This window comes from Lissotriton helveticus, chromosome 4_1 (assembly GCF_964261635.1).
Source record: "Lissotriton helveticus chromosome 4_1, aLisHel1.1, whole genome shotgun sequence".
Classification (NCBI taxonomy): domain Eukaryota; kingdom Metazoa; phylum Chordata; class Amphibia; order Caudata; family Salamandridae; genus Lissotriton; species Lissotriton helveticus.
The window spans coordinates 100605473-100629233 of record NC_136063.1 but is presented as its reverse complement, the minus strand read 5'-3'; the positions used below and the strand labels follow the sequence as shown (position 1 = coordinate 100629233).

The 23761-nt window shown below is 47.3% G+C and overlaps 1 protein-coding gene across 5 annotated transcripts in view; it reads left to right on the top strand.

The window, feature by feature from the left end:
• Positions 1 to 23761, top strand: part of MROH1 (maestro heat like repeat family member 1) — a 2054050-nt gene that overhangs the window by 1478902 nt on the left and 551387 nt on the right. For all 5 annotated transcript variants that reach the window (XM_078686516.1, XM_078686513.1, XM_078686514.1 and 2 more), the window contains one exon: positions 10962 to 11114. In XM_078686516.1, the coding sequence (XP_078542642.1) occupies positions 10962 to 11114 (153 nt within the window). The remainder of the gene's footprint in view (positions 1 to 10961; positions 11115 to 23761) is intronic.

Below are 23761 nucleotides of genomic sequence, written 5' to 3'. Positions count from 1 at the left end.
ACGGCGGGTCTTTGCCAAGCTTGGGCTGCGATTTAGCCAACAGTTCAGGGAGAGTTTGCGATCCCTTCTTGCCTCTTTGTCCCGCCATGGCGTGTGAGGGGATAGGGCCCCGACAGGCAGTTGGACAGTGGAGCGCGTGTTCTAAGAGGGACCAGTGAGGAGGCAGACGGGGAGTGGGGGGTATGGCAGTGTCCAGGCGGCTGTAGACGTCTGCGCACGGGCAGGGACCGATGTCTTCAGATGACCGCAAGCCCAGGGGGGGGGGAGGGGGCAAGGTGGTAGCCTCCGCCCGACCGGCGAGAGACCGCAATGAGTGGAGTGCGGCTTACCCCCCCCGGAGAGGTGCTCCAAAGGTATCAGTTAGGATTCTGCAGTGGGGGCCCACAGGGATGTCCGTACGCCGGGGACTCGGTTGTGCCCCCCGAGCTCTCCCACTCCCTTCTCCACTCTCCTCACCTGTGGTAGGTCGGTGTGCTCAGGGACTCCGTTCGCCAGGCCAGGTCAGCTGTGTCGCCACGGGTTGCTGGGGGCCAACTGGAAATCCAGGGGGCAGTGTCCAGGGCCCCTCCGGTTGCGGGGCCTGTCGGGGCTCAGGTCGGCTCTCGGCAGGAATCCGAGGTAGGTGGGGGAGTGAGCTAGGCCCGAAGCCGAGGCCTCGATTTGCACGGCCGCCGGGCCGCTCGCCGGGTTGCTTGGGCGGCAGCCTCCGCCTCAGGTGACATGCGTGGCAGCCCGGAATGCAGTCTAGGAGGTCCGCTGCAGAAGGGGCGGGCCGGCGCCTTGCCGGAACCGCCGCCGGCCCGATGCACAGGCCCTCTCGCGGTACGCGAGTAGGCCAGAAGCCGGGGTCTTGCGTGTTCCGCCGCCGGATCAGGGCGGCCCGGGCAGAAGTGTTGGCGCAGCGGCAAGCCACCAGGGCCCGAGCGGGCGGCAGCGGGGCTCAGCGAAGCCTCGCCGGGTGTCCAGGAGTGCCCCCACCTCACAGGGGGGCAGCGGGCCGCTGGTGGCTGCCAAAGGGACCCCCTCCGGTCCGGCGGCGCAGCCGTTGCACGATGGCGCCAAGTCCGGGTTCCCGGCGGCTCCCTCGCAGCAGGCGCAATGGGCGTCCGTCTCTCGGTTGGTCGTGCACCGGCGGTTGATTCCTCTGACCTTCGGGTGCCGATGAACGGAGAATTGTGGCTATTTTAGGCGAAGTGGCGGGATCGGGCAGGGAGCTCCGGAGACCTGCGTCTGATCACGCCGCCATCCTAGACACGCCCCCCCTCACAAGAATGTTTTTAATTTGTAGAGCACCCCTGACGAAGGGCCAGGATTAGGCCCGAAATGCATTGGGTTATCAGGATTAACTTATGTGGAATTCTTACGTGCACTCCATGCTACTGAATAAGGCCCAGATCGGCATTTCAATAGCTTTAAGGAAACAGTGTTAAAGAACGTAAGATGTCTTTTCATGTGACATGAGGCGAAAAAAATGGTAATGTGAAAAACTGGATGAAATACGGATAAACATTGATGAAATTGGTTTATGGCAGCAGAGTTGCTTTCTTCAACGCAGTGCATCTAGCATTGGGGTGAAATGTCGCCCCATTTCTTTAAACATTTGAATGAGCACGTGGCTTAGGGCAGACCACGATTCTGGGCTTGCACGCGCAAAAACAAAGAAAATTAGATTAACAAAGAAAATGAAATAATCGGAGTGCACTCTGTCATCTCTTTGCTCCATTATTTTCTTTGTCAGGGCTTCATTAAAATGGAGAAACAGTTCTAGGGAAGTCTCTCTAGATTGGAGGACCACTGCCAGGACCTTAGTCTTCAACAGACAGACGTTGCAAGATTAAAACTTCTGCAGTCCATCTGATCAGCACAGCAAAAAAAGGTGATTCTTCTTTGGAGGGGCCAGGGGAGAGTTCAGCCCAATGTCTGGGGATGTGTCGACTCCACTAGCGTCCTGGAGGTCCATAAAAACACTCCCCTAATAATAATAAGGATGCACCCTCCCTATCAACTCCAATATCATTGTGTTGACTGTGTTCTGAGTCTGAGACAAAAGGAATGTGAAGTGTTCCCGGTAGTGGCAGTTTGTTTTCCAAATCAGAATGAGGTTGGACTGGCTGTGTTAAAGGTTGTGTAGATTGCGACTTTAGTTGAGATCATGTCGAGTTCACCTCAGAGTCCGATAAGATGACGGGTTCTTCCTACAGTGTTGGGAGAGTCAGGCAGGGGCTGGTAGAAAAGGCAGGGAGCTGTGCATATCTTGGCTCTCTACCTCCGAAACTTGCTGAATCGACAGGGTCTCTCTTGTTGTGAACCACTTGATGGGGATTTGAATGCCAGGAATGACTAACTCAGCTGATGACACCTAGTGGATCATGAGTGGCAGCTACATCCAAACAGGCAAAGGGAGTCTTCTAGCAACCCTACACGTGCATCGACTGAGTCGGTGTAGGCCATGTAGTCATGGTCAGAACACATACCCCACAGCCAAAGCAAATTCTTCACTAGGCTTAAAATCTGTGGGTTTGTTAGGGACATGTCCCTAGCACACTGGGAGCAAAATTGCTCAAAAAGAGGCAACAAAAAGTAAAAAAAGATAGTAAGAAAGTGACTGATGTAGCTCTCTGGACACGCACTGCTGACTGGACTGAAAGAAGCTGATGTTGGTGTACTGGGGTGGCGCCTTTAAAAGCAGGGCCCACATCACTATCAATGCAAACAACACCAATGCAGAGCCAATCGACGCCACCTACTGATATGCAAAGGTACTGCAAAAGATTTTATGGATCCACACTGATGCCTGGAGATTATTCTAAAGTGCAGAATCTGTGATTAGACAGAGACTACTAGAAAAAGCGTTACTGAAGGTAAGTAACCTATTTGTCAGTACTTCTCTGTGCTAGAGTTCCCAAGAAGGCTCTCTCTATGAGACGCATTTCACCTAGAGTGAGACATAGGACTTTTGTGTGTCTTTCCGCTGGTATGTTTTCTGCCCCAAGTGCTGAAGAATATTGGGAACGACTAGGCCCAAATCATCCTAATGGCGGTGGAAAGCAAAGTGTTGTATCAGAAATGTCTTGGCATATATGTCTTCCAATCAGGCTGCCGCTTCCTAACCATTTCTGTTGCAGCAGCAGAACGGTGCTGCACCTGGGCCTGCACAGTGTAGACTTCCATGCGTGTAAATTGATCAGCGACAGTTGACTACTTTCAATCTCCCTCCTGAAGTAGTCCATGTCATCTAGGAGCTAGGCATCCTTTTAAGAAAACTTCACGCCTTCCAGACACTGGAATACATGTATGGCCCGGTGTAATTCCTACCATGCAGGCCCATTACCGGCAAATCTGTCTGATGTTTTGACTTTTTTGCTGTCTTTTGCTCAGCAAGCACTTGTTGTGGGCACTGTTAAAGGTTATTTGTAGACTTTCTGCCTTTGCATTTACCGGTGCAACCATCCTTATTAAAAAACACATGTTTACTTAAAGGTCTGGTCCTTATGTTTCCACCCAAACCTTTCGTGATTAAACAGTGGGGCCCTATTTGGTTGTCACTTTTCTTTTGTGTCCTCCTTTTAAACCCTTTAACAGCTCCTTTGAACCTACTGACCTTCAAAACAGTCTTACTTATATCAATAACCTCAACCAGGGTCAGACTGGGACAGAAAATGGGCCCTGGCACCAAAATAAAAGTTGCCGCCACAAGTGAGTTCGATAGCTGGAAAAGTGGCCCATGTATGCAAAATTGGGCATTTATTTACTTAAAATAACGCTGTATAAGTGTTTTGCAAGGTACAGAAGACTGCAAGACTTCAATGTGTGTTGCGATAGCAGGAAATCAACAGTAAAAAAAGGGCTTAGCACACAATAAAACAGGCCCACAACACCCAAAAACACACCACTCACACTGACCTGTCAGACCAACCCACGGGGTACAGCCTAATTGCCCTCTAGGCCAGTCTGACCCTGACCTCAGCCCACTGTGTGAATGAGCTACAAGCTTTGACGTTCATACACCACCTTTTCTCAGACAAACTGGTGTTATGTACTAGGGCACCATTCCTGCCAAAGACAGTGATACCTTTTCATGTTGGACAATCCATAACCCTACCCGCATTCTTTGCTCTACCTCGCCCCTCAAAAGAGTAGGATAGGCTCCATTGCTTGGACCCCAAGAGAGCTTTGAGGTTTTGCATTGATCACACCGAGGACCATTGAGTGGATAATCAGCTCTTTGTGGGGTTTGCCAAGTTAGATAAGGGTTAAACAGTGCAGAAAAGGATCATATCAGGGTGGATAGTCCTCTATAAGAATCTGCTTAGCATTGGCTAATAAGCGAAACTTGGAAAGACTGAGAGCTCATTCAACCAGTGCCAAGGCTGACATCACTGCATTGGAACATGGAGTGACTGTTCTGGACATCTGTTAGGCTGCGACCTGGACGTCCATCTATACATTCATAAAGCACTACTGTTTTCATAGCCAGATCTGGCGGGATTGGCATTTTGCCCATTTGGTGCTGCAGGACTTTCTGGTTTGAGCTGTTCAAACAACCACCACCTTGAGGAGGACTGCTTTGATGTCTATTCTTAAGGTGGTGAATTTACAGTTAGAAATATCCATTATAAGAACAACTTATTTACCTTCGGCAACACTCTTTTCGGTGGATGCTGTGTCCAACGGCACATTTCTCACCTCTCTCCTACCTTCCCATTTTGTGGAGTGGACTCGCGTCACCATCCATTAAAATATACCAATTTATAGATCTGCACACTCACATCTGATCAGTTAGTAAGGCCCACATCCATCGGCGCAGACGGATTCGAGAAAGAAATTAACGTCACCGTACAGGAGTGACACACATGTCACCACCTGCTGACACGTAGTAACAGTGCTGAGAGAAATCGTATAATCCACTTAGAAGTCCAAAAATAGTGTTTCTAGGGGGAAAATATCTAAGTAACGTTAATTCAAAAGTTCACTCACTTTGGTTCTTTAATAGAAAGTTTTGCGACGATCAGTCAGGACTGGCTGAAGAGAAAGGGTGGGGATCCCAGACAATTGATATCCCATTTTGATTCCTATAGAAAGCATTGCACTCCAATCCAGAAATACCAGCTAAATGGAATTGCAACAAATTTGGCAGAAAGTTACAACTTTGCTTAAAAAGTGTGCTTTTCGTTATTTGGTGTACATTCACAGTAGTTTTTGAGAAATGTATTTTTAAAAAGATACTCAAGGTGGTCTCGAAAGAGGTCACCTTCTAGAAAATATAGTGCTGTGATAAATTGGCCTGGCATATGCTGTCTACTATTCTAGTGCGCACCTTGCACCAGTCCAAACAACCCTTATTGATGGTAGGTTTAAAGACAACCTTTATATAAAGCTATACTAGTGGTAGCTGTGGAGATCAGTCTTGAAGGAATGTAAAGCAGCTTGTTTTACCAGTCTATAATCTCTTGAATGACCAAATGGAAGGAGAACCATACCAGTTATATATAAAATATATATGTATTTAATCTAAACACATCCCTCTAGTCTCTTTAGGAGGCTAGAGGCAAACGTACACAAAGTAAACTTAAGTAGCACACAGTAAATTAGTACAGTATTTGTTTTGCCCTAGGGGCCTCACAAACCATATACTAAGAAAGTGGTATAAGTACCGCTGTGAACATGGAGACAAGAACCGCTGGGGCAACGGCTGGGGCAACCAGGAACCACCCAAGGTAGGGACGCAGGGACCCACGGGGGACGCGTGCTGTGTCTAAACACAGCCGCAAATCACCATTGACTTCTATGGAGAAAGTTGCGATTAGATGTTTAAGGATTGAGGCACTTCGGAGCGGACTAGGAACAAACCCCTTTCCCAGCACTTAACTTCCCCAACTCATATAAAGGGGCACACCCTGGACCAAATTTGGACCCATAACCTCACTCTGTCGGTACCATCAATCCTCACCCTGCATTTGGTCTGATCACCATCTGATTGAATTTATGGGCACTTTTAGTGGCAGGATTAAGACCCCTATGGTGGCGGGAGGCTTGACAAGAAAGTGGCGAACCCTGGATAAACTGGAATTTATTAACACCTTAGCCAGCTCTTTACCTATTTTTAACCCCATTGTTAATTCCATGGAAAAGGACATTGCGGACTGGCTATTGTCGGCCAGTGACACACATGCTCCTCTCACCATATGTTCTCATGCTAGACACTCTGATGCCCACAAATGGTTCACCAGCGAATTAAAAGATCTAAAACTCAGGCTCCGTCAAACAGAAAGGAAATGGAGGCTTTGCTATTCTAGTGCAGATAGACAGCAGTACCTGCTAGCTCGCAATGGTTATAAAAAAACTGTATTGACAGCTAAAGCGGCCAATTTCTGCAAGAATACTGAATGCCCATAATAAATCTTAGGACATTTTTAAGATTGTGAACGACCTGAGTAGTAATGAGAGAATTTTACCTAGCCTGGCTCCCACCCAAGAGCTGTGTAACTCTCTAAATAATTTCTTCTTGGACATAATCCCCATCATCAAGGCGAGTATTCCCCACTGTCAACATGGAACCACTGGATGACATCTCCAGAAAACCATTTTGCCTGAACCACTTTTTAGCCATATGTCCTAATACTTTATTAGATCTCATGACCCGTGTTAAATCCGGGTCTCCCAATGACTGCTGCCCACCCCTGTCCTTAGGGACACTTTCTCCGCACTGCCTCACAGTATTCTCCCTTTCCTGAATGAGTCCCTCAGTAAGGGTAAGGTACCTAGTGCTTTCAAAAATGCTACGGTAGTCCCACTGTTTAAAAAAACCAAGGGCTGACCCCTTGAACCCCTCCAACTATCACCCTATTTCCCTTCTCCCTTTTTTGGCCAAGATTATAGAGGCCCATGTGGCCAGGTGCCTCTCTAACTTCATAGAACAATCAGAATACTTAGAGCCTAGTCAAGCTGGCTTCCAGCCGGCGCACTCTACGGAGTCAGTAATTCTTGCGGTACTTGATACGTTGAGCGCTAAGGCTGTCATTGGGGCCCCCCAGGCTCTGGTGCTCCTGGACCTGTCGGCTGCGTTCGACACGGTCAACCATAACATCTTGTTGAACGGTGTCGAACAAGCAGGTATACAAGGACCTGCTTACAATTGGAACAAGTCTTTTCTCATAGGCAGAACTCAAGCAGTACGCCTTGGCGCCTTTACTGCCCCCAAAGTTTCCACTACTTGTGGGGTTCCCCTGATCCACTCATTAAAAAACAGAAAGGTAACCATCTTTAACTACGCCGACGACCTCCAGCTTGTCTTTCCCCTGGACTCTCCTAATTCCGCTGCGGAATTTAAAACTACTATGCTCCATATCCAGCGTTGGATGGACCTTAACCATCTGAAGCTCAACCCGGGCAACACGGAACTTGTGTTGCTCGGGAAAAGCGATGTATGTTGGGGACCGCACTTCTGGCCAAGTGAATAGGGTTCCCTCCCTGCCCCCCACCCCTTCACCCTCTGTCAAAAGTTTGGGAGTCACTATAAATGCAGATCTCTCACTTAGAGGACAAGTGGGTGCAGTGGTCTCCACTAGTCTCTTGCAAATGCGAAAAACCAGGAAGATTGCCCATTTGCTGACCCACTCAGCCCTTGTACAGGTGGTGTTAGCGTTGGTTCTCTCACACCTTGATTTCTCAAAATCTCTCTATATTGGTCTGCCGCTGTTTCTGCTCAATCATCTACAAATAGTTCAGAATCAAGCGTCAAGACTAATCTACAAACAGCCGAGATGGCAATCGGCTAGGCCTTGTCTGCTAAAACTTCACTGGCTGCCTGTAGCGCAAGGGGCAGCGTTTAAGACGGGCTGTCTTGCCTTCAAGGCGCATTATTGCAAGAGCCCAAAGTTTATCAACAACATGGTCACAAAGCATGTCCCTAGGCGCAATTTACAATCGGCCCACCTGCACCTACTGACCATCCCAGCCATCAAACTAAAACAGCAGGGAGGCTGTAGGTTCTCCTACCTTGCCCCCAAACTTTGGAATTCTCTCCCATTGACAACCAGGAGCTGTGACAACCTCTTGGGTTTTAGAAGGGCCTTATAAACATGGTTGTTTGAGCAAGCCTGCTAATTGTCCTTACTCAACAAAATTACAAAGGATCAGCGCCATGAAACCTTTGGTGACCGTGCGCTTTATAAGCTTTTGTTAACATTAACATTACTGGACAGTTCGAGGGTCAAGACCCACGGGAGCACCTGAGTACTCGTGTTACCTCACCCAGGGAAGCCGGGTGCATAAGTGTCTTTTCGTGTCGGGTTTCGTTGTCGTTTCCTATGGAGAGCTGCAAAGAAGTGCTGCAGGCGACCAGATGAAAAGTGTCCAGATGGATCCAAGAGTGGATCGGAGATCTGAAGAACCTGAAAGCAGAGGGGACAGAGTCTGGGTCACTTGCCAGTGACCAGGGAGGCAGTAAGAAGATGCCCACCGATGTCGGGTGATTTCAGGTGCAGGAGATGAAGCTTGACTCTTCAGCCACGAGGACCAGGAGGCGTCGACGACAACCAGGAGCTGGATTTGAGCTGTCCCACGTCGGATGTCAAGTGCTGCAGCGTCGGTATTGGACCCAACAAGCCTTGACAACAGCAACCCACGCAGAATGCAAAGATTGGCTTCGGAGCAGACCAGCAAGCTCTGAGGTACTCACCCTTTTGAGGGGAGTCAGGGCACGTCTGAAGCAACAAGAGAAGCCCAAGAAACAAAAGAGTTACCTCTGTGAGGACCCACCAGTCGACAGACCAGGGATCACGAAGGGGCCTCGAGCAGAAATGCTAGAAGCGGGCCCACGGAACACTCGTGGAATGTAGGCTCACAATCTTCGGTGCAGATGGTGCTCAGGGCTTAGACTACGAGTAGCCCAATGCACAACTTCGGGAAAGCTCGGGAAGTAGATGCACTAGCAAATGTGCACAGTGTCCAGGAGTACCGGTCCCACGTCTCTCGGGATGGCTACAGGTCTCAGCTCTGCTGAGATCTCATGTCGGCCTCGGAGATGTCTGGAAGTCCGTGTCCTGTGGCGCAGATGCTTCGGGATCCGGCGGGAGCCTTGAAAATGCAGACCGGCAAGATGCTTCTTTGGTGCCTGTTTGAACAGGGGAGTCACTCCTTGAACCCAAGGGAGATCCTTCAGTCTTCTAGTTTAAATAGAATGTCGAAGTTCTATATGTTGCAGAGTTTCGTCCAGGGTAATCTGAGATCCTAGGGACTGGGTTCCTATACTTATACTAAGTTTAGGGGATGGACTAACTCTTAAGGTCCCACCTATGGGAGGGCCTGGGGAGGGGGTGGTTACACCCCTCCCCAGGTGGTTACCCTTTGTCCAGTTTCACTCCAGAGCTGGGGCTGAGTGCCCCAGCAACCAGTTTGAACTGGGGTATGCACAGGGACACCTTGTGTGCCCCAGGCACTGTCTGAAAAGCATTCACTGAATGCACCAACCCTGCCCCAATACACTAAAGCCTGTCTGGGGAGGTGGTTACACCTCCCTGGACAGGAAACCTATTGTCCAGGAGCTTCATCCAGCAGCAGGAGGTCAGACTCGTGTCTGTGGCAGCAGCATCCATTATGTGATGCTGGGGCTCTGTTAAACTTCTACCGGTCAGGTAAGTGTGTACATGTCTTCTCCATCTAGATCGGTGGAATTCTACCCCCGCCGCCAGAACTGGCGCGGGGGTAGAATTCCACTGGGGGTAGGGGGGGATTCAGGATTCCAAAGTGTTTGACACCAAACAAAACATGTTTACATGCAGTCATTCCAAAGTTAGCCTTTACCGCGAGGTTATAATGCACTTTAGAGTATATTCTGCATCACAGAACAGCTATAAGGAAGGGATTCCGAAAGCTGCAGTGGCGCTCAGCTCATGCTCGTGTGGAGGAGTGTGGCTCAATGGTTAGAGCGATTCAGAAAAGGGGGTGGTGATGGACAGAGTATCTGAATTAAGCAGAACACTCCTACCCAGTCAAAAGATCAGGGCTTGATCCATCGCCGTTTTTTAGCTCACTGCACCAACCCAGTTCAGAACCTGGCTACATGCAAATTAGTCTGACCCTGGCCGAGTGCATCATGGGAACAGGGCAGACCAAACTACCAAGCCAATTCTTTACTGGAAAGGAAACAAGCTTCCGGGGACCGGTTTCTGGCATTACAGCCGTCTTCGGCCCGGCTTGCTTGAATCCTGATGATGCAGTGAGCAAGGGACTCATGTCTGAGCATACCCTGCCACTCCTATAGTGGCCAAAACGATTCAGAAAAGGGGGTGGTGATGGACAGAGTATCTGAATTAAGCAGAACACTCCTACCCAGTCAAAAGATCAGGGCTTGATCCATCACCGTTTTTTAGCTCACTGCACCATCCCAGTTCAGAACCTGGCTACATGCAAATTAGTCTGACCCTGGCCCAGTGCATCATGGGAACAGGGCAGACCAAACTACCAAGCCAATTCTTTACTGGAAAGGAAACAAGCTTCCGGGGACCCGTTTCTGGCAATACAGCCGTCTTCGGCCCGGCTTGCTTGAATCCTGATGATGCAGTGTTGTGTTCTTAATTACATGAATACATTTGTTGGCTTTTTACTAAAGATGATCAAAAATTATAGTCCCATTATTTCATTTACTGCATCAAAGTAAACATATATATTAATAATGATATAAAGTATAACTTGAGTACATGTTCAGGTATTGTCATTTCAGGATTCTGGTGAAATTTATAAAGCACTCTTTTTTTTAATATGGTTTATGATGTCACCCATACTTTTCGATTGCAATACAGGACCTTTGTATGTGGCTATCAATTATGTATTTGTGTATATATAAATATAATTCCCATGATGAAGCACTTGCATTATAAATACCATTTCAATATGACCTTTTTCATGTATGACCGCTTTAGATTGTTCCTTTCTCTCATCTGCAATCTTTTCTTTTGCAGATCATTGGGAAGCGCCTCCCTCCAGAGCAGCTTACCAACCTGTTATTCATAACCTTCGAGGGATTATCTGACCCTGATAGTAACTGCTCGCGAGCAGCCACAGTCATGATCAACTCACTGCTGAAGGATCGTGGAACTGTCCTGTTAGAAAAGGTGCGTTCCATACTGTCTCCTACTGCCGAAGTGTGTAAGAAGTCCTGACCACCACCCACAAGCAATCCCATCTTTTATCCCTCCTACAAACACACAAACGTTGACTCTTCTGATGGATCCTTTTTCCTCTGCAGATTGTTTATCCTTAAATTACCCAACCACAAACCTGAGACCCTTGAATGGTTAAGTAGTAATATGTTCAATGAGCAGCCTCTTTAGCTGTAGAGAGGCTCAGTGTTTTATCATTTCAGAGTCACTTGAGTGACTGGTGCTTCTGTGCCTTAATTGGAGACCACTGACAGGGCAATATTGTTTCTTCCCAAGTCTTTTTCCCAACATTTGCCCTTCCATTTCATGCCATGACACACTTACTGCACCTCAGGATGGCAAAAAAACAATTCTCCTGGCTGCTTGATCCCTGAAAAGCTGCATTTATTAATAATGTCCCTTGTTACAAAGTTCCTACTGTACCTACAGAAGAATTTAAGTAAAACTTTTCGGGTGCCCTAAAAATTCTTTTGATGTGTTTCTTGATCCTGAGGCCCGTGCCCTTGCTAGTCTGCGAGCCAAGAAGGATCTCCTTGCTTGCAAAATAATTGACCAGGCTTTGTTTGAGCTGCAAGCATATCCTGTGTCCGGCATCTCAAAAAGCACCTTCATTACTTGAGTGCACACTCCTCATATCAAACACACAAAAGGTAATTGTCTAACCACTGGCAATCGCATTGGGTAGCATTCCAACCCATTGTTATTTTGTTCACCATGCCACCTCAGTTAAGGCCCAGCCTTGTGCAAATCATTGTTGACCCTGCTGCAATAGGAACAGAACAAACCAAACTACTAGTCCAGGTCCTCTCTGAACTGGAACACAAGCAAGGCAAGACTGGTTTGTCCCAATGGGCTCGAATAAAACTATGAGCGATCGTCAATGTTTAGACTTATTGCAAGCATTCCTCCTATCACATTTTGTGTGTTCACTGTCCTGTTAGCCTGGAGCCTATGAAACGGAAATCTTCCAGTTATCGTGGGATCGTCTGAATAACATAGGAAGAAACTAACTGAACCGCTCATAATTCATATAGGGAAAGTAGAGCAAAAGGCGACACATATATTACAATTGAACCCCCAATGCCTAAAAAAACAGATAAGAGTAGCCGTCTGTCTGCTCTAGGGGTAGATGGAGCACCATCACAACTTCATGTGCACTTTGTATTTTATAATGTGTTATTTTAATAAATGTTTATAGCACATCGCTCACTGGGATGTTGCTGTACAGATCACAGAAACCCAAAATAAAATCGATAAATGTTATTTAAAATGCTTGAAAAATAGAGTAAACATTTATAAAATGAGAATAAGTAAATAAATCATGCGAAGCAAAAACAACAAAAAAGATACTAACCGTGTAAAATGAGAATAGATTAGGAAAAATCAGTACAGAAAAAAACCCTGAATATGTAATTGAGGACAGGACAAGTAAGAAAGGCTGACTGGAAATGGTGAGCTTTCAAGAAGGACAATAAGTGACAATTTTGACAAATGGCGCATGGAATCAAGTTCCAAAGCCCTGGAGAAAATGCAGACAAAATCCTGTTGGCAAACATGGTGAACATTGAGTTAAAGTTGATTGTTGAACTTGTTGGAAGGCTTTGAAAGTATTAATGCATTGACATTATATTGCCCAGCTTCAACTGCCATTGAAAGAGCCTAGTATAGTCTGGGACGTCAGTAGTTTTAGGCAGATGAGAGTTTCAAAGAGCTGCGCATTAATGAATGTAGAGACATCAAGCCCTCTGTAAGGGAGGCAGCTTCTAAGATGTAGGTCATCCACCAAAAACTGCAGCCTTATGTTTAATTACCTAAGAAAGATAAGCTAGTTTAAAGGACGATAATTGCCAAATTCCAACAAAGGATCTCTGAATAAATGAAACACAATTACTACAAATATACACTTATTCAAGCCTCACCCCACCCTTGCTTGCTTGGGTAGAAGCTGCAATCTTGTGGCACAATTTTCAGTAGTAACATCAGAGTAAGGGTCTCTACTTAAATTCTTTATCTGTGCCTACATCTGGCAGATCGCTTGCTAGCTCAAGGTTTAGGGCAGGCTGGTGACCTCTGAGATTACAATACAATGAATCTTTCTGAAAATCTGCTGTACATGGAATTAGCAATGCTTAGGGACTGATAACTTTGGATTTTTTTTGTCAGAGTTTTGGTTCTTCTAAGATTGATTTTATTTCCCCAGTGATTCACCTCTGTGTTCCTCACACTTGTGATCAAACAAGTACAAGTCTTTCCTCTCCCGTTCATTAAATTGACCTGAACAGTTCCTACCACCTAGCATAGGCAGCCTATGTGTTTGCTTTTTGCTTCTTTTCTTACCTGGGCAACGAGTAAATAGTATCTTGGTTTCCATCTGAAGGTATTATGAACAACATCATGATAAACATAATTTCTGTTTGAGACTTCAAACTGCAGATTACTCACCTTAGAATATTCTTCAGATGTCCGACTGGTTCAGGCCCTGGGGTGTCTGGATGCGGAGATGCTGATTGGGATGGTAGCCTTGAGCGCTACACTGTAAAAGTCAATGGGGGCCCTGAAAACAAAGTCTGCAAGGAGGGACTTGGGGGCAAGTTTGGGTGAACCCAAAGAGGGTTCAGTTGTGAGAACTGCTAGGTCAGAGGATACAGTCAGGATTCACGACCCCGGGCTGTGGAGCTGGCTGGCCACTGGAGTTCGAGGCTCTCACGGTTGTCTGTCTTTTTTAGAGGAGGAAAAAACAAGACATCGGGCCGCTCTGGTCATGTGTCGCACCAGTCCTGATGTCCTGTGATGTTCAGGAGGAGTTCCAAGGCAGTGATTTTCAGGCTAGGTGATGAATAAGCCTTGGCATCTCGTAACTTAGCAGAGACTGGTCTGACCTCCTATAGCCACAAAAACCTCCTTCTGAAGTGTTGCACTCTCTTGGGCCCAAGGGCCAACAAGGTGAACCGGGCAGATTCAGTGTGCCTGCACATGCAGGGGAGTGGCTCCTCCACTTCAAGAGAGATGATAGCTGGGGACGCGCAAACAACCGGGGAAAGCTTACCAATGACCGTGAGGGGAACGGTCCAACAACCTCCGCACTTGAGTGTTCCCGGTGGCAGAGGGTACACTTCAGCTCTTCACCGTGAGGGGAACGGCTTGCAGGAGATACCGGGGACCACAACTCCCAGAACTACCTCCGGCGCTCACAGACCGCATCACAGCTCGGCACCGCCGCCAGCCCTCATTAGCGCACCGCGCCTCCCGCAGCACGGGACGCGTGCGGGGGGACGCCGGGCTGAGCCCGGGCAAAGGGGGGGCCGTCTGTGGCCATCAGGGGCCGGAAGAGGCCGTGCTGGGCCACCCCTCTAACCTCGCTAATGTCTAAGCGAAAACAACCGAGTAATGGGGAGCAGGAGGGCAAAAAAGCAAAGGTGCCTAGACAGTCAGAATCTATAATCTCATATCTGACGTCATCTGTGGGAGTTCTAAGTAAAGAAATTGCAAACGCTGAGAAGAACCTGGGCTTGGACACCCTCGTAACTGTATGTGAAGACTCTGACATTATCCCCGTCTCTGCGTCTATCGTACCACTAGAGCCAGATGTGGTAATAGTATATTCAAATAGTGTGGCTAAGATGAATTGTGGTACAACAGAATCTACGGGGGAAGCCAACGGGGGGGGAGGGGGAGCCTCCTGAACCCACAGCACAACAGAAGCTGGGGAAACATAGAAGTATCAAGAAATGTACAAAGCGGCCAAAACCCGCAGCTGTCTTACAACTAAGTGACTGTAATATTTCCCAAAAACTGGACGAACTGGTGGAAGAGATGTTTAAATACCGTTTGGAACCAGCTTTAGTGGGTATAGCCAAGGACATTGTGGACACTCTCAGAACTTGTGTCGCAGGTCTTTTAAAAAAATGTAACCAAATTGAGCAATTTATTAAAGAGTATAGAGGTCAGCAAGCTCTGGATAGACAGGCGCGACAAGTTTGTACTGCTAAATCTGGGGAAAAGGAGGGAAATTATGGCAGTACCAGCTTACCTCTGATCCAGGACCCTCCTTGTACTAGATCGAGAAATGGGTTGGGGGGTGCCATTGGTAAAATCCCCCGACAAACAAATGGGAGCCCCAACTCAGTTAGTACTCATGGGGTAGGGTCTAGTTACAACACAGCTGGAAAGATAACCACAAGGAACGTGGGTATTCCCAATAGACATGAGAAATCTGGTGGTAGCAACTTGGATCTGCCACCTGATGCAGCCCCTTTAGTAGCAGTATTTATAGGGGTCCCTCCTTTAGGTGATGACGTGGTTAAATCTACCCAAGACCTCCTTAGGCAGTCCAAAAAATGGTGTACGCAATATAGTAGTGGGGGTCTAGATATATCATCCACCATTATTATGGCCAGAAGGGTAAGATGGATAGGTCGGCGCCCCAAATGCATTGCAGGGGTCTGTGTGGTTGTTCAATAGATGCAATGTGGCGGTTAGACTGTTTTGGGATGCATCTGAGATAGATACCTCTGGTATTGGACCAGTACCGCTGGGCTTTTTTTTATCCTCCAGTGGCTGGACAACTAAAGGCCCATGTTGCTTCTTCATTAGTACCTAGGCAGAAGAGGCCTATATTGATACCCAACGCCCTGATTAATAACCCCCAATTCAAAATAGTAGAGGAATTTCTGTAGAAAGTGCTAAAGTAGTTCCACCTTCTATTTATAATTCTTTAAACTCTTGCACTACTGACATAGTTTTAACTAACCATTTTAACTAACCATTTTGCTCCCTTGTCAAACCTGGAGGATAATGACTGACTACAGGATAATGTTCAGCATATGGAGGAGCGACCCTCTATACCTAATCAAGTAATAGCGTGCACAATCCTAAATTGGAATATTGCAGGAATTAGGTCTAAAAGAAAGGATAACATTTGGGTGGATTTTCTAAAACAATTTGATATTATTTCCCTGCGGGAAACGTGGGATACTACTGAGAATTGTTGCCTGGATGGTTTTATAGGTTTTGTTGTTCGCGCCATATCAGGGATGGTTGATAGAGCGAAAGGAGGTTTAATTTTCCTCTTTTCACTGAAACTGAAAGGTTCCCTAACAATGTTGGAGTCAGGTTCCAGGAACATTTTAATTGTTGAATGGGTTTTGCCAAATTTGGCTAACATTTTATTGATTCATTTTTACAATGAAAAGGAGAGTGTTTTCATTAATCAACACTTGGTCTCTCTGGATTGTTTTTTATCTGAATATAAAGTAAAACATAACACTGCATTGGATATCATCTTTATGGGTGAATTTAATATTCATCTGTGTAGTTGGGATTGTCATATAGAGGATCATCAGGGATCTCCCGGTTCTGTGGTCCCCCATTTTGAACACAGCAGGCAGGGAGAGCCCCTGGTGGAACTTCTAGCTACTATGTGTAGGAGAGATGGGTCTGCTTCCTATGGTCACCCCCACTTTTTTGCTTTTGCTTTACTGGTTTTCGACTTAGATGTGGCTGTGGGCCAGCTAATCAGACCCACAGCCCAGATGCACTCTCTCTAAATTCAAACCATGTACTCTAGGTACAACCACAATTGGGAATTGGTTCACCTTGTCAGCCCCTGTAGAAGTGTACCCTAGGTACTCAGGGCATAGGTGTAACCAAGGCCTACCAGGGGCTGCAGCATGTATTATGCCACCCCTGGCAGGCCACTCAAACTGACACAACTGGCTGATCACTCAGCTGGGGCAAGGTCGTGTAATCCCCCCTTGCTTAGGTATAGTATTCCTATATCTACCCTTATATATAGACACATAGTAACCTATAAGTCACTCCTATGGCAGGCCTTAACAATCCTGGAGGCAGAGTGCTTGGTTATGTGTGAGATGGTGCTCTAGCATGAGCTGAGCCTGTCTGCAGCTTTCGGAACCCTGTCCTTATAGCTGTTCTATGATATCGCCATACCATATACTCTTAAGTGCATTATAATCCTCGCGTTTGAATGCTAACTTTGGTTTGGCTTTATCTAAACATGTCGTGTAAGGTGTCATACGCTTTGGAATACTACCCCCTCGCCAATTCTGGCGACGGGGGTAGCATTACACCCTTCTAGAGGGAGAAGACATGTTGTTGCTTACTATCCCGGTTAAAGTTAACCAGAGCCCCAGCGTCACAAAATGGACGCTGCTGCCACAGACACAAGTCTGACCTCCTGCTGCTGGGAGTCCTTCCAGTCACGGAGGTTTGGACAATAGGTTTCCTGCCTGGAGAGGTGCGAGCACCACCCCAGACAGGACTTTGTGTATTGGGACAGGGAGGGCTGAATAGATTGAGACACTGCCTGAGGCACACTAGGTGCTTCATGCATACCCCAGTTCAAACCGGTTGCTGGGGCACTCCAGCCCCAGCTCTGGCGCGAAACTGGACAAAGGAAAGGGGGTGTAACCACCCGCTTCCTGGTCCCACCCATAGGAGGGACCTAGAAAGTAATCCAGCCTCTATTAGTTGTATAAAGGTCGCAGCTGAGTCCCAGGACTTTAGATTAATCCCGAAATCGAAACTTGACACGAAACTCTGGACCTTCGACATTCTGCTGAAGCTGAAGACTGAAGAGTCTCCTCTTGTGGCCAAGGAGTGACCACCCTGGGCAACCAGGCACCATCCAGCAACTCAACGGCTTGCTTTGTCGACGCTCCCGCCGGGACCCGAGCACAGAGCCTGACAAGACCCAGACTTCCAGACCTCTCTGACCCTCTCTTCACGTCTGCAGCATAGCTGAGATCCGTGGAGGCGACAAGACATGTGGGACCGGATATCTTGAAAAGTCCACGACTTGCTAACTGTGCAGCTCCTGAGGTATCCTCGAAGCTGTGCACTGGGGATTGAGAAGCCCCGAATCCGAGCTCCACCTGCACCGAAGATCAGCCCTCCACACTCCACGAGTTCTGCGTGGGGCCCTTCTGCTTGTGTTCTGCTCGACGCGTTGTCCAGCTGCTGGCCCGTTGGCTAGTAGCCTCTGTGACGACACTCCTTTGAAACCAACTCGCTGGTCTGGTTGCTCCAGACTGGCCCTTGCCTTCCTGCAAAGGTGAGGCACCTCAGACCTTGCTGGTCTGCATCGGAAGCCTTCTTTGAATCCTGCGGGGGTTGCCTTTGCCAAGGCTTGTTAACTCCAATCTGGCAGTCGACCCCTCCATCTGCGAGAACCTTCGTGGGACAGCTCCTCTCCAGCACCTGGTTGTCCTCGACGTCTCCTGGTCTGCGTGGCTGAAGAGACAAGCTTCACGACCGCACCTGATTGCTCCTCGACGTCGTCTGGTTCCTTACTGGTTCCACCCGGTCACTGGCTAGTGACCTAGACTCTGTCCCCTCTGCTTCCAGGTCCTCTTCATCCTCGATCCGCTCTTGTATCCACCCGGACATCTTCCTCCTGGCCGCCTGCAGCATCTTTCTTCACAGGCTCCATAGACTTCAACGGCGAAACCCGACACATCTTCACACCTATGCACCCGCTTCCTGTGGGTGAGGTAACGCGAGTACTTCGGTGCTCCCAAGGGTATTGACTATCCAAGTGTCTAGGTTTTTAGTTGTTTCCTTCTAGCTAGACCGGAAGTGTCCTAAATCCTTCTTTTCCTAAACTCTAAGTTCCCATTGACTTAACATTGACTCACTCGTGTGTGTAAAGACACTGCACGCGCCGCCTGTGGGCCTCCTACTCCTAACCTAAGGTTCAGATAGTGTAGCCCCAGCGATTCTCTAGGCCCTAGGCCTTTCCTTTTCTCGTGACGTGGTACTTATACCACTTACTTAGTATATGGTTTGCTTCGCCTCTACGGCCCAACCGTAAATTGTGCAACTTAACGTATTCTGACTAAGTAACTTGTGATGTACTTTTGCCTCTTTTCTCATAAAGAGTTCAGAGGATTGTGTTAGTAAATAAATACATATATATTTTATATATATCCTGTGTGGTGTGCTTTCATTTGATATTCAAGGGGTTACATATGGTAAAACAGCTGGCTTTACTCGCCCTCAAGAGTCTTTTAGCCTAAGACTGTTCTGTCCACGCTACAACTAGGATAGCTGGTCTATAAGGTTGACTTACAACCATCACCATAAGGGTTGTTTGGACTGGTGCAAGGTGTTCACTAGAATAGTGAACATCATATATTAGGCCAACTTCTCACACTATGAACCTCTTTGAACCAGGGGTTAGTGAGGGGGAGACAAGGACGGCTATATTTAAAGGGGCAGAGACAGGAACTGTTATCGATTATATTTTCTTGTCCTCTTTTGTGCTATCCAGGGTCGTATCATACAAAGCTGTAACCTCTGTGTTCAGTGACCATAACCCGGTTACTTTGGAGGTAGATTTAGGAGAAGCTACCGGAATCAGAGATACTGTGACAGTGGATGTTAGCCACCTGTTGAAAGATCAAGGCAGGAGGCTTAACTGGTCTAAGGTAGTCCCCGAAGCTTTTTTTTAGGACTTTTTTAGCAAGGCCGATGTGAATCTGGCCATTTGTTTGGACAGTCCTGCCCCGAGTTTGGAGGTAATTGCTGCATATGTTTCCATCTGTAGTCAGATTGCTATTGACCTACAAGTTAAAACTAGTAAAAGATCTACTCAGTCAGAAAGATGGTTTGATAGTAATTGCTCCAAAGCTCATGGTGCCCTTCTTAAAGCATTAATAAAAAGACCAAGAAATAAGGAGTCTGTTGCCACTTTCAGGAGGAACTATAAAATGGCTATTGATAAACGTAAAAAAGAGATATAAGATGAGGCGTGGAATAATCTCCTTTCAATTGAAGTTCTGCGCGATAGTAGTACATTTTGGGCAACTATCAATCATCAGTTTTTTTCGGGGGAAAAGAATACAACCCTAGATTGCGTTATCCCGGATGTGGCTCGCACATTTTAGGGAGATTTATGATAATGAGGGCCCTGACTCACCGGAAGATAACATTTTTAACCAGCCTTTTGCTTTTATCATCTTTGAAGTGGCTGGAGTAGAAAGGGCAATTTTGGAAATGTAAAAAAATAAAGCCCCAGGCCCAGATGGGGTCCCGGCGGACCTCTACGGACATTTTTTCCTCAATTCGGGGCTAAGATTTTAACTAATGTTTTCAATGCTTCTAGTTTAAATGTGTTTCCTGCCTCCTGGTCCACATCGGTTATTATCCCGGTTTTTAAAAAGGGGCAGAGAGGGGACCCTTTGTGCTATAGGCCAATCTCTCTGATAGACTCAGCGGTTAAGATCCTGGGGAGAGTTATCTTGGATAGACTCAGGGATTTGTTAGATGGCAGAGGGGTCCTCTCTAATCTCCAATATGGCTTTAGGGAAAAGAGAAGTACCATGGACCAATGTCTGAATCTATAGCTCTTGATTAGTAAATACACAGTAGCCATGGAGGGGTCCCTTTATATGGGTTTTATGGACCTTTCCTCGGCCTTTGATCTGCTTAATCGGGCTAAACTTTGGTCAATTTTATTGGATATTGGTATTGACCCGCCTCTGGTCTATATTAACGCCTTGGAGAAGTCCTTGGGGGGGGCATCACCGGATGTTCCGCGTAGAGGAGAGTCAGTTATCCCGGTTCTCCTTTACGCGGACGACTCGGTTTTATTGGCACGTACTGGTCTTCAGAGGTTCAGAGGTTGTTGGATTCCTTTGGGGACTTCATGGAGTCGTTGGACTTGAAAGTGAACACTAAGAAATCACACGTCATGGTAGTGGGGAAACACCGTAAGAATCTTAAGATAAAATCCTTTTTCTGTAAGGTAGTTGAGTTAACAAGGGTGCCAGTTTTCACTTATCTAGGGGTCCTCTTCGATGTAAGAGGGACCTGGGGTCCACAACAGAATCTTAAAAGTAATGCTTTAGCCAGGTCTACATCAGCACTTATGGGGTTTGCCAAGCGGCTGGGGGCGAGAACTATTGAGGCCCTTCTGAAAATTTACAAATCTAAATGCCTGGCTATAGCTACATATGGTTCCTCCATATGGGGCTACAAAGCGCACAAGAAGATTCAAGTTGCGGAAAATACGTTTTTAAGAGCTCTTCTTGCTGTGCCCCAGTCCACTCCAACCTTTTCAGTACACACGGAATTAGGGTTAGGATACGTTACGGACCAGTTGAAAGTTGCTCCATTGATCTGCTGGGTTAAGACTTGGTTAAATCAAGAAATTACCCTGAATCATCAGATCCTAGGCGAATGCACATCCATGGACAAAGTTGACAGGGTTCCCTGGCTTGTGTACGTAAAATCCATGTTAACAAGATTAGGGCGGCCTGAGATCTATACTTTACCGGAGTGTATTAGAAGGGAGGGCGTAAGCTGGACGAGGACTAGCTTTTTAAACATGCTTACTATGGAACGTGAGGAGCAGGAGCTTAAGAAATCGTACGTAAAAGCTAATTACGTGCTACTAACTACTCCCTCACTTGAGCCATACCTAAAAATAGTAACAAGACCTTTTCATCGCCAGCTCCTGATTATATTCCGATTTAATTTAATCCACTTAACTCTAGGTGATTTTCCAAAGTGGGGCAAACCTGAGAGCTCTAAACCATGTCTGTGTGATCATTTCTCTACACAGGATACTATGCACTTTATCATGTTTTGTGAGTTCTACTCTGACATCCGGAGAAAGTTTTTAGTACCAATTTTAAGAGAGGCAGGTTTCTCACAAGTTAGGCCAGCTCTCACATACCTACAGATGTTAAGTAGTACTTGTGACATTTTCTGTGTTGCCAGTTTTTTGGTTGCTGCTGTGCGGAATAAATCTAAAAGAGTGGCCTTCCATATTAATCCTGACTGATTTTTAAAAATGTTTTTATGAATATGGATATTCTGTGTATATTGTTTGATTATTTTTAATTATTGTATATAGATGAAATGTTTGTAATCATGTAGAATAGAATAGAATAGATGTGAACTTGTAAAGCGCGAATTGCTGCCCGGAGGCGTCCAAGCGCTAGGGTAACCAGAACCTACAAGAGAACTGAGGAGAAAGAAAGCTGTGGTTAAAGAGGGGAATTAAAAAGGAAGGTCTTTAGTTGTTTGCGAAACACAGAAAGTTTGGGATTGGCTCTGAGATGCAGTGGCAGGATGTTCCAAGTTCTGGACGCATTATAGGCGAACGTCCTGCCGCCTGATCTGGATCTTTTTATTCTCTGAGCCACTGCCAGAAAGGTCTGGCTGGAGCGAAGACTTCTGTTGGGGATGTAGTGGGTAACTAGGTCGCGAGTAATGCTGGGGCCAGTGTCCCAGAACGCTTGGTGGGCTATGCACATTGCCTTAAAGAGGACTCGCTGCCGAACCGGTAGCCAATGAAGGCTGACCAGACCGGCCCTCGCTGTTTGTCTACGAGGGATTTTGAGCAGTAAACGCGCTGCGCAGTTCTGCACTATCTGCAGTCTGCGCAGGGTGTACTCTGGGGCTCCAAGATAAAGTACATTGTTAAAGTCAATGCGTGAGTGTATGAGACCTTGTATAGCCACCTGTTTGGCCTCCATGGGAAGGAGGGGAAAGATTTTATTTAGCATCCTCAAGATGCCAAAACAGGTGGCAGATAGTTTCGTGGCCTGAACGTTGAAGGACAGGGAGCTGTCCAGCCACACTCCAAGGCTCTTGATTTTGTTTTTGGGGGCTGGAGGGGGACCCAGACACGGAGGCCACAAGGACGGGGGAGGCCGAGGTCTGAGGGGCCTAGGAGCATCAGCTCAGTTGTATCCCCATTCCACTTGAGGGATGATGAAGACATCCAGGTCTTCACCTCCTCCAGGCATTCTCTGAGCCCACCTGGCGCAGGCCGGTTTGCCTCCTGCGCCAGTGAGACCACCAGCTGTGTGTCGTCCGCATAAGAGATGATCTTAACCCCGAATGGACGGACGACCTCAGCCAGTGGTCTCATGTACAGGTTGAAGAGTGCGGGGCTCAGAGAGGAGCCCTGCGGAACACCGCACTTTAGAGGTCTGCTGGAGGACACGGACTCACCCTCAAAGACTCTAAAAGATCTGTCCTCCAAAAAGGATTTAAACCATAACCACCCTAAGCGTGGAAGGGTATACTCAGATGTGAGTCCCTTGCTCATTGCACCATCAGGATTCAAGCAAGCCGGGCCGAAGACGGCTGAAATGCCAGAAACCGGTCCCCGGAAGCTTGTTTCCTTCCCAGTGTAAGAATTGGCTTTTGTAGTCTGGTCTGCCCTGTTCCCATGATGCACTGGGCCAGGGACAGACTAATTTGCATACAGCCAGGTTCTGAAACTGGGATGGTGCAATGAGCTAAAAAACGGTGTTGGATCTAGCCCTGATCTCTTGACTGGGTGAGAGTATTCTGCTTAATTCAGAGACTCTGTCCATCACCACCCCTTGTTGTAAATTATTTTGTCCACCCTAAGCGTGGAAGGGTATACTCAGATGTGAGTCCCTTGCTCATTGCACCATCAGGATTCAAGCAAGTCGGGCCGAAGACGGCTGAAATGCCAGAAACCGGTCCCCGGAAGCTTGTTTCCTTCCCAGTGTAAGAATTGGCTTTTGTAGTCTGGTCTGCCCTGTTCCCATGATGCACTGGGCCAGGGACAGACTAATTTGCATACAGCCAGGTTC